Source organism: Pempheris klunzingeri, chromosome 11 (genome assembly GCF_042242105.1).
Source record: "Pempheris klunzingeri isolate RE-2024b chromosome 11, fPemKlu1.hap1, whole genome shotgun sequence".
Lineage (NCBI taxonomy): Eukaryota > Metazoa > Chordata > Actinopteri > Acropomatiformes > Pempheridae > Pempheris > Pempheris klunzingeri.
Window position 1 is genome coordinate 14,218,471 of NC_092022.1, and position 12,227 is coordinate 14,230,697.

General features: G+C 41.3%; 1 protein-coding gene across 3 annotated transcripts in view; it reads right to left on the minus strand.

The window, feature by feature from the left end:
- Nucleotides 1-12,227, minus strand: part of LOC139209194 (cyclin-dependent kinase 17-like) — a 39,086-nt gene that overhangs the window by 24,217 nt on the left and 2,642 nt on the right. For 2 of the 3 annotated variants that reach the window (XM_070838820.1, XM_070838821.1), the window contains exon 2: nucleotides 8,905-9,098. In XM_070838820.1, coding sequence (XP_070694921.1) covers nucleotides 8,905-9,067 — 163 coding nt within the window. In that variant the 5' untranslated portion in view covers nucleotides 9,068-9,098. The remainder of the gene's footprint in view (nucleotides 1-8,904; nucleotides 9,099-12,227) is intronic. The other variant, XM_070838822.1, reaches the window with a different exon arrangement.

Here is a 12,227-nt window from a genome sequence, read left to right on the forward strand (position 1 = left end):
AACCCTGAGGCTTTTGAGTGACGCCTCTGGCATCCAAGCTCCCATCTTCCCCCTCTCATCCACCCTCCTCTTTCTCTTTCCCTCTCCCTTCCCCCTGGGCCTGAAGCACAGGCCATTATTCATGCTGAACCCGTACAACACATGCACACGCACCATCCCTTATACATGCCGCTGCACACGCGGTTTCTGGACATCCCTACAAAAAATACATACATGCATGGCTCTATGAGACACACCTGCAGAGGATATGTAATATGAACAAACAAATTCCTTAAACAAGAAACTATTCAGCACAATGCAGTCCTGAAGGATGCGTTGCTGCACTTGCAAACATCTATTTTCTTTATATAGATCCCAAACTTTTCTTCCATATAAAATGCACTGTATTGACTGACCTGCACTACAAACACAACACACAACACAACAAGAATGCTTAAAGGTCCCATTACTTCCTTAAAGTGATCTATTTCCTGTTGCAACAACACACTGAGGGATCAGTCTTAAATGTGAAGCAATAGGCTATTAATTATGGAGAGAATTGATTTGATTGGACGGACAGAAGAATGGGGAAAATTTGCGATGACTTCCGTGGTTTTGGATTTATTACCGTTGTTACACATATTAGTACAGTCACCATTGAAGCTCTAGTGTTTTCTTAGAAATAACTTTTGGTGGGAAAGTAATTCAATATATTATATAAGTACAGTTTTGAGGTGCTTGTACTTCCACTGTATGTTATTTTATACTGTCTTTATACAATGTTCTGCAATAGGATAATAATCCAATGTGATAATCATATGTGTGGCTCAAAGGTAGTGCAGGTCATCCACCCATCAAAAGATGGACGATTTGTTGCCTAAAGACACTCTATATGCGGACTGCAGCAAGACACTGAACCCCAAAATGCTGCTGAAGCTGTCCTTTAGTGAGTGGGTGTGCATGAATGATTAAGTTCCTGATAGAAGACTCGCAACCTGTGATCAGTGTATGAATGATGTGTGAACGGGTAAATGTAAATTGTGAATTGTTAAAGAGCTTTGAGTGGTCAAAAAAGACTAGAAAGGCACTATACAAGTACAGTCCATTTACCATTTATAAAAATGACAGGGGGCATTCTACACATTGAGTACTTTTGATACTTAATCTATATTTTGTTGCTAATACTAATAAGCTGATATAATTTGAATTTTGAATGCAAAGGTTTTACTTTTAATGGAGTATTTTTAGTATGGTATTGCTACCTTGAATATGAATACCTCTTCCACCATTTACCAGGACATTCAAGTGCACATTTCATGGGAACTTGAATGTCCGTGAGCACTTCATTTGAAAAATAATCCAATGTATTTTCTGTCTGATGGATGGATCTGTGGACCATGCCACCATAGACATGTTTATAGAACATGAATCCACTGAATTGCATTCAAAATGTCAGCAAGATAAAGCATCAAATGGCATCTTTTCTCATAACCTTTTTAAGGATTAATGCTTTAAAAACTCTTCCTCAAATGTGTTCAACAACTGTGAGACAGAACTTCACCTCTCCCTTTTTGTCAATATCCAGGTTGTCTTGTGTTTCTTAACTAGCAAAACAAACTCGTGCAGATAAGCTCTCACACCCTGCATGTCAATGTTGATGCACTTAATTATAAGACCAATTACAAAAACACACAACCATACTCGGCAACAGTTAAAATGTAATGGTTTAACTGGCTTGGATAAGTAAATATATGGGATCATTGGCATGCTGTACACTTGGCACATCTTGAAAACATTTTTAATCAAGCTAGGTGTGGGAAATGTATTAAAATAAATATTTGGGATCGCTGTGAGTCTTCAACTGCACTATATGAAATGCACTTATGATTGTTTTCTTTGACCCCATTACTCTCTACTTCAAATTAGATTCAACTATAGAGTAATGGCCATTTAGAGTGCATTGACAGACATATATTGATATCGAGTGCTGCATCCTTGAGCTTAAAAAGTCAAGGACAAACGCTTGCCTTTCAGTCCTCCACCCATCACTGTCTACCTGTATTCACAGTGCAGCTGTATACATCAAAGTATACTCTCTTGCTCCAAGGTCTCTTTCACTTTTTTCTTGCCACCTAGTTTTACAACATTTTTATTGTCATATTTGCTTGGCTGCATTTGAGTTTCCAATTAAATACATTGTTTTCATCCATATTTTTACCATAAATATCACAGTCTGCCTACAGACTAGTAACACAATAAATGCACACAACATCCCAAGGGGACACACAAACATGGAGAAATGCACTCACAAGGCTGGAGGGAGAGAGAATTTAGACTGCAGTAATTACCTCTAAACCTTTTATCTGCATCTTAGGAATCTTATTATTCAATTACTGGGACCAGAGTGCCTACTGTCAGCTACCGGCTCCTTATGTGCTGGTCCCCAACGCCTCGCCCACCCCCTTCCTTTCCCATATAGCTCTGAAATCATTCGCATTCTTTAGCAACATCTGCGCCTCCAGCATAAGCTAGTGTAACAGCACGCTGTCCCAACACACACAAAAAGCTTACAAGACCAACTACATAAAAGGAGTCCACTCCATTGTTCTTATTATATCCAATCTGGGAGTGAGCGAAGAGGGTTAGTATGAGCAAATGGATGGCCAAGAGTGTAGGGAGTGAGGGAGAGGGCTACAGCGATTAATGCAGTGTTAATGCATTACTTTAAATCCCTGGCACAGAAAAGGTCTCATAATGTATAACACAGAGGGAGCTTTCCATCTTTTATCTTTGCCCCATTCTGGCTTTATCTAGGGGTTAAATTTAGTATTTTGATGTATGTCTTGAGAAAGGGACAGAGGGGAGAAACAAACAAGAAGAGACATCTGTGACATCAGTATCAGAAATAGCAGCCTGCAACTGGTTTACAGAAGAGTAGGCAGCTCTCAGCACAGTCCTGTTCCACAGTGAGACAGACAAGAGGATCGACTAATCCTCAGCAGTGTAACTACAGATCTTCACAGAGAGAAAGAGATGAGGTAGCGGGTGAAAAGCAAAAAATTAAAAGTGCAGTGCTCATCTTTCCTCAGTCTAAGTACAGTATGGTGGGAGTAGGTGTTGGCCCAGTTAGCAACAGATGAATCACAAACCTGTAAAAGCTTTCTGGCTCTGGCTACGGGCCAAACACCTCAAACATAGGCATATAACCCTGCAGTCAGGCCCACTTACACAGATGAAAAGCATATTTCATTAAATACTCCTATGGATGGATAGAGCATGCTAGCAAAAGACAGCGAAAGGGAGAAAGGGTGGGCAATGTCTTAAATGCGGCAGGAAAGAGAGATTGCATCATCATGTTGCTCTATTAAAGGGTGCGACGTGCTCTGACTGCTGAGTGGCACACAGTGAGTCAGCGATACCAACCAGTGGGAAACACACACACACACACACATACAGCATACCTCTTAACATTTCAAACTACACCTTATCATGACTTTAATAATAGAATAGCATCTATTCTAGGTTCTGAGTCAAGTTACATCCTTTTTAGGGCTTTGTGGAGCTCAGACACAGCTGTGGATTTTACAGAATGAAGTCACTCTGCCAGACCAACAGTCTGTGTGCTTAAGGCTGGTATGTTCATTAATTTCTACAAATTAGAAGCATTTCTCTCTATTCCCCACATTTTCCTATTCATTATTAATCTGTGCCATTGCATTCTTATAGTTCTAACACATTCTTGTGTTGTGACGTGTTTCAAGTTTAAAAGAACAGTTTTAGGAAATAAGCTTATTTGCTTTCTTGCCGAGTGTAAGATGAGAAGATCGATACCACTCTCATACTGTATCTGCCCAAACCAGAGCCAGGAGGCGCTTAGCTTAGCTCAGCACAAAGACTGAGAGCATAAGTATAGGGGGGGATAGGTGCATTTCTCAAAATGTCCAACTATTTCACACTTAACCCCAAAGATTAGCATTTGTTGCATCCTTCTGCTGTAAGGATACTACTACTGCCACCTTAGATTTGTCTGGTTTAATTCATAATCTGCTCTACTCATTATCTGATCGGACTTTTCACAGAATCTAACATTTAGGAGCCATGGCTTCTTTTAATAAAATTTTAAAAAAAGTTCTGTAGAAAAACATATTTATATTTGTGAAAGTAAGGTACCAAAGAAAGTTGGGTATCATATTACATATAGTATAGTATGCACAGCTCTATACTGCTGACCCTTCTTCTTCGCAGGCATCATTTAAGTTTCATCCATCCATTCTCATCTTGTTCCCAGTTTACAGGATCACAATGAACTGTAAGCTCCTGATAGAAGACTAGCTCTCATGTCAGCCAGAGTTCAATTGATGCAAGGAGTCTCGTTGTGGTCTATATGCAGTTCACTCACCCGAGGACTCAGGGGATGCACAGCACAAAGCTAATATGACTCCTGAAGGAGCCATTGTGGAACTAGCAATCTCTTACCATTCTGTCTGTTCTGCTCCTTCCTTTCATCTGTACTTTTCAGTTCTCCCTCTCTATCGCTCAGGCCCCATAATCAATCTCTTGCCATTTTCATAGCTCCTTTTCGTTCTAAACCCAACTCCAACATCCAAGTCCTCAACCCCTTCAGTATCCCACATCCTAGAATTCCCTTCTTCACCCCACCCCACTGCTCCAGATATAAGCCATTCTGACACTGTGGGAAATGAGATTACTGGGATCCATATAGCCATGTACCACACACTCCATTACATAATGCAGACAGACAGAGGGAAAAAGTGATTGTGCGAGTATATGTGAGTGGTGTGAGCATCTATGTGTGTGTGTGTGTGTGTGAGCATCTATGTGTGTGTGTGTGTGTGTGTGTGTGCGTTGGATTAAGGTCATTAGAGTTTAAGCTTTCCAGATTCTTAGTAAATGCTGGTAGGATAGCTAAATTGTGTCAGTAAATACGGTTTTAAACCCACTGAAAACCCATATGTATGCACACACAAAAAAATAGGCACATACTGTCCTTTATAGTAAACAACATTGACATCTACATGACATCAATGTGTGTGTGTGAGAGAGTTTTCCCACCCACAGGTGGCAGTGTTGCTCAAGCCTGATATTGCTCTGGTGAAACATTCATAAAATTATACAAACGCACAGCTGAATATAATAAAGTAGAATATATTAGAATATGTAAAACGTTATTCTTAATGCATGCAAGGACAGAAAGACATAAAAGAATGTTCTTTACTGAAGCACTGACACACAGAAGAAGAGAAAATAAGCTGAAAATGTTCAACAAAGAAAATGACAAAGGAAAACTAGACCAGGAAAGATGCAGGAAACAGTGTGGTGAGTTCTATGTGACCAAGTGTAGGGTGTGTGTTTGTTTCAGTGGTAGAGGAAGTACTTAGATATTTTACTCAGCAAAAGTAGCAATAGCTCAAGGTAAAAATTCTCCACTTCAAGTTAAAGTCCTGTTTTCAATATTTCATGCAAGCTAAAGCACAGACAAACTAGTAGCAAAGTGAACTGTATCAAAAGCAAAAGTGGCTCCTGTCAGTTTTATTTATGTATTATTACTAATGCATTACTGTGCACGTCACATTTTACCTGGTTGAATTAAAGCTTATTTTCATACTAAGTAATTACTAGCACTACTATATAGTGTGTAAAATCATGATCTTCAAAGTGACTAGTAGCTTATAGCTGTCAAGCAAATGTAGTGGAGTCCAATATTTTCATATAAAAAACCTTTACCTCTTAAATGTAGTGGAGCACAAGTATAAAGTAGAATAAAATGAATGAATGAATATAATAATATAACTACATAAAATAGCATAGTACAGACACCTCAAAATTACTTAAGTACAGTACTTGCATGTAGTTACTTTCCATCAGTTTTAAAATGACTCCCTTTCTGACCTATAGCATAAAATGTGCTTCAGGCTTTGGTTTAATTCTCTAAACTGACATGTGAAATTAAACCTTTTTACTTAGTACTTCCAGTCATATGTTTTTCCGTGTGCTTATGGGTGTGTGGGCATCACTCTGTAAATGTGTGTGTGTGTCTGTGTGTACCCAGAGATCCAGTCCTGTGCAGGCTCAGGTAGGCTTTATCCCTTTCCAGCCCCCCACCCGGCTCTCTGCGCAGGGCGGTACGGCCTAGATGACCAGCATATTGACGCAGGAAGGAGGGAGCACTGTGGGAGGCGGGAGGGTGCACGGCGCACACCACCATGGGCTCTGAGACACATGATGCAGACAGACAGCCACGGGGAGGGAGAAAACAGTAGGCGAGGGAGTGCGAGAGAAGGCAAGAGAGTGAGGAGAAAGCTCAGAAGGACAGCAGGTTGAAACAAATGAGAGAGAGGAGGGGGTCAAAACCAGAAAAACCAAGACAAGAATCAAGGAAAAAGGGAGAGGGGGAGGGATGAAGAGTTGGGGGAGAGAAGCAGCAAAATGGAAAAAGGCAGATGACAGAAATTGTAGGAAGGAACAGGAGAAAAAGAGAAAGAGGAAAAAAGACGACACAAGGTCACACAGCGACCAGACACAGAGAGGTAGCAGAACACATAGGAACAGTACAATATAAGGTAGTGACAGATTAAAGGGTGGGAATGCATACAGCTGCTGTACTCGTGTTAGAAGAGGGAACAGTTAATAGAAATAGGCCCTGGAAAGTGTATGAGGCATGAGGCATGAGGCATGAGGCATGAGGCATGAGGCATGCATAGTGGAAAATATGTTGAGTCATAGACTGATAAAGACTGATTTTGAAGAACAGAGAGTAAGAAAAGAGACATGAACACAAAAAACTAGGAGACATGCTGTAGTAGACAGGAACTGAATCAGTGATGGAAGGGCTAGAATGGATATATAGAGAACTGTCAGTAGAAAAAGTCTGTGGGTCAGATTTAAGTTTATGGAAAAATCAAATGCTCCCTGACTTTGTCAAAGCAAAATACCTTAACCAAGTCTCTGACAAATGTGTGGAAGACTCTGTGAGCATGCATGTATCATCAGCTTTCTTTCACATTCATTAGTATTGATCAATCCTTTTTTGCAGAATGTGGGTGGAAGCCCACATGTCACATCTATCTTTCAAATAATCCCTAATTTGTTCCACATTGCGCTGTAAATTCCACCGTGATCCCCGAGCATTAGAGTTTAATGTTCCTCCAAAAGCCTCACATGATTCCCTCCCATACCACGGGTGCTCCAAGAATGCAGTGGCAGAGCAGATCTGAGGTCAGCACCAGATTCAACATTGCTTCTAATTAGCACTTGTGAAAAATGTGAGGAGTATTTTTTTTTACCGCCCTTCTGCACAGTCTGACTGAGATATATAAAGATGTGGGGGCCAAGAAGGTGATACAGCAAGAGAAAAGGGCAAGAAGAGATGGTAAGTACAAGATGTAGAGCAATGGTTAAAGTTTAATGTCCCTCTCCTCATCCCCTACATCACTTCCTCCATCCAGCTCCCTCTCTTTTCCTTGCTCCATGCTCTCTCTGGAAATGAACTGACACAGCTCAAGCTATTAAAGACTAAAGAGAGGGATGTAAAAATATGAGGAAGAGGGCAGAGATAGAAGGGAGCAAAATCAATCAGGTAGATGTATGGATGTTGCAGCCCAGGAGCTGGAATAACAACCGCTAGTAACAACGAACAAACATTATCAGTCCTTGTATCCAAACTGCAGATATGTCGACATCTCTGCCCTAAAGCACTGCACAGCTATATTTGAGCACCGAGGCTTTTCTTATTTTCTCACTTTCTGTCCTTTCTCTTTCTTATTCTCTGAGACAAAAGCATCTGCTGAAACAGAGCCAACCACCCTCACTCTGTTCTGACCTGGTTTCCGTCTGGAGCTAGGATAGGCAGCGACACACACACACACACACACACACACACACACACACACACACACACACACACACACACACACACACACACAGTGTTTGTGTCAGGTGAGGTCTCTGATTTTTCCAAACAAGGATCTGCAATCCTGGAAGATGCCCAGCAGATGGCACCCAGAGTTTCTGAGAATGACGTTGCTTTTTGCACTTTCATCTAGAAGCTAAGACGTTCTCTTTTGCTCGTGTGAGCACACAAATTCATGTATCTGAATTCACAACGAAGCTTTGTGAACTCACAAACATTACCAGTACACTGCCTCTCCCAGTCTTGATGCTTGACAAGTGAAGTAAAGTGAACAGTGGAGTGATGGTGATGAAGCTAATTAGATGAAGATGATGAAGGTTAAGATGGCTCCGGTGGGCCGAAAAGCTCAGGTGTGTACGTTTGTCAGCTTTGTACATGTCTGTATGCCTTCATGAGATTAGCACATACTAATAAATATGAACACACAAACATTTTTAAACACAAGAATTGATACTTGATAGAAAATATATTATTTCAGGGTTCAGTGTAAATGGAGGACATACAGGAGTGGAGGACAGTGCAATATCTACTGCTGTAATTTCGCATAACCTTCCTGCATCTAATGCTCAGTTATGACCTCTATTTTGACTCTCTCCTCCTACACCATCATTTGCAAACCACTACATCAGTTAATGCTACTTTATGTACTGAAAAGGCTTCAAATTAGGTATAATTGTTTTGAACAGTTGGAGCATATGAGGAACTGCTCTTTAAAAATGTGATTCGCCTGCTCCTGTATGGTAAGACACTTGCCATAACAGATGTTGGAGTCAAACTAATCACTGTGTTACTCCCAAGAGGGTTATGGAGGTGACGTAATTACTCTTCGTCATAACGACAACACATGCCTGCCCTGAGACCATTTTTAAAAGCTTTCTCTTTTGTTTCTCCTGAGAACTGAGATACTGTATTTACATGCAGGGTATGGATTTAATAGTATGAACAAGTATTATACATGCTAGTGTGAAGGCATCTGCTAAGATGCTTGTGCATACCTGTGTGCGAGTGCACTTGTTCACGCATCTCACCATTGTCCCTAGCTGTGGATGGCTCGTCCAGGGCCATCTGTTCTGCTAATTCCGACAGTGAGTCGTCAACGGGCCGAGCGCTGCGTAGAGACATGGACAGCCTCCGCTTGATAATCTTCATCCTGTCCATCTTCTCAAGCGCACCACCGGGGCCCACCGGCCTGAGGGGGGGGGGAGACAACCACCAACATCATCATTATCATCATCAGCACCACCTGCATCCCAATCATCATAATCATAGCCATTGTTCTCATTATAACCATCAACAGCTAGATCCACACTGCCCCCTTAATCTTCATTGTACAGTGAAACTACTGCAGTGCAGCCTCGGCGCATTTTTCTACAGTTCTTTGGGCTCCCGATGATTGTGTTTGTTCACGCAGCGTGTGTTCTCATTGTTATGTATCCCAAGTGCAAACATTGCAAAATAAAAAACAGAGAATGATGGAGCATGCACAGAGAGAAAGAGAGCAACAGACAAAAAAATTACAAAAAAAAACATGCAAAAGGCTGACAATGCAGCTCCCCAGAGGTTTCAGACAAGAGCTGCTCTCTCAGATGAGCTGTGTTGATATACATTTCCTTGGCGCTTCTGTCAGCTTTCCATAATGAAGTCAAGGTACTCAACAGTTGACATCTACAGTATTCCAATCCAAAAATGGCAGACAAAATTAGCATGATACAAGAATAAAGTTCTTAATACTCTATATACACACCACCTGTATCTATTCTACTGCAGTCCAACCTACGCTTGTGTCCACTAGACAGCCAACAAACTCTGATGTAAAGCTGGTTTCAAGAGCTATATTTACCATATGTAGTTACAGGAGACAGAAGCATCTCACCCTTAAAATAAATGGGGGGAAAAGCACATATTGTTTTTACAGCAAAGTGCTCTTCATATTCACTGGTGACCCGCCTGTGTGTATTGTGTATTTGCGTGTGTATACCTCTTAACGTCAGAGAGCTTTCAAAGTTTTGTATTGTTTAGAGTGCCCTTCAGCAGACATTTAGAATCTAGCTTATGTGTGTATGCACAGTAGACCCATATGAGTCTCTACATGTGTGTATTTATGTGTCTTGAAGTCACTTTGTGCATGGTGCTCCTCTACACTCTGCTTTACAGGCCTGGAGGTAGAGGCAGCGATGGCAGAGTATTTCTGTCCCCCTTCCACTTCCTGCTACTTATATCTAACCCATAAGCGCTCAAGAGCTGATATGCACAAATGCACATACACACACACACACACAACAGCACACATGACACCCACTGCCTTTCTCTTTGTGTCCAACCTTGGAGGCTTCAACAAAAGCCATTCATCCTTTCAGGCTCTCTGTCTTTCAGGCCTATTAGAGACAGCCAGTGCTCTGAGGGAATTCAAACCAAACGATCCTCACTCAGGACGACTGGCTTTTTTTCTCTAGAGGATGAGCTCAGGCGAGTATCCATTGCTAACAACATTTCTTCTGCCAATTTACATGAGCCCAGTTGGATGCGGTTTGCACCTCAGCTGGAGGCGTTTCTCCAAGACCTAAAAAAAAAAACTTTAAAAAGAGAACAAAAGAGCGAAAGGAGAGCAACTCACATTCATTTCATATCATCCGTCACCCATGGATTATCAGTATGGAACGAATCTCCCTCCCCCCTCATTTGCATGTTTTCCCAGAGAATAAGTCTGCTCGGACAAGGAGATTGGGTTCTCCTCATGCAACCTCCTCACAGCAAATTTTCAACAAATTTTCAGGACTAAATGACTCACATTATGGGGGAACAGCCAATAGTATAACGCACTGCTTATCACCCTGATAAATACATACTGGCGTTATCATTAACACCCACTTTTGCTCGCATCCATGCATGTCCGCACACATATACAGACGTACAAAAATGACTAATTTCACAGTCTTCATCTTATCTCTGTTGAATTAGCACAGACAGTAATGCAGTGGGAATCTCATTACTCAGTGCCTCAAAGAGGGAAATACTTCAGGATACCACTGTATATTATAATTTCCATATTTATATCATGATGAAATAAGGTTTAGTCTGTCTATATGCATACAAGCAAAATAATTTTTCAAGTTTTCCATTGGTTTCAAGGAATATTTTATGTTACCAGGAATACCAGACAACTTTTTGTATCATCTTACAATGATAACATCTTCTCTTTTATCTGTTAATATATGTATTCATGCACAAATAGAAACATTTCTCCCCGACATCTGCATTAAATTGGCTTTTAAATACTTTCTATTCCAACTTTGATTATACATGAACATTTCTTTACGTTTAAATCTTGGCTACAATGCCACAATATTAGCTTTGTGTGAATAAGCTAAGGGCTTTGCTGCATTTAGTACAAGACTTTTACACTTATGGGTAATGTAAGACATTTCTGAGTGTGTAAGTGTATCATTTATGGTCAACTGGTAAGATGAAAAAAAGTAACAGGAAGAATAAAGTGTTATGAATGCGCGTTGGATGTTGAGTCGTGTCTGGTGCAGATGGACGTGGCAGTGTGAAGAGCTTGGCAGAGGCACAACAATGAGTGGGATGAGACATGTGGCTCCACGCTGCAGCATGTGCAGGCAACACTCACCAGACACCCGTCAAATCATGACCAACTCTGATGCATAACTCCCACTGAATGGAGGGGCACACTCCAGATGACGAAGGCCGCTTGCACTCATTCAAAAACACCACAAGCGTTTCTGCAGATTTACTTGTGTTTGAAAGCAATGCAATACTAGCATGAACTCACAAGCAGTCTAACATGGGCTGCACGATAAAAGTGCAAGGTAAGTTATACAAAGGACAAAATAAACAAACCCTGCTCTAACTTTTTACTAAGTTATGTGTGTGAGAGATTATCAATAGAGTGGGAGCATGAGAACATGTGTTTCCAAATGCATGTGTGGGTGGCTGCATGGATGTGGTAGCATGGAGGTGAGGTGAAGATGTGACACACCCCTGAGGAGGACAGAGGAGGAACACAGTCTGATTTATTCAAGACACACACCATTTGGGTTGCTAGGTTACAGGCCCAGGCTGGCACCGCAGTTTTTGTCTCTGAGGTAAAGAGAAAAAGAAAGGAGGCGAAAAGCTGAGAATTCACAATTCACATCCCTCAATCTTCCCTCTCTCTATAACCCCCCCATACAAATACACACTCTCACGCACACACATATACAAATACCAGCTATCAAAACATGCAGGCCTCCAGTTCTGGGGATGCCATACAGTGCTGCAGCGTGCAGTCTTTGCCAACCTTGCTGTGGGATTCCTCTGC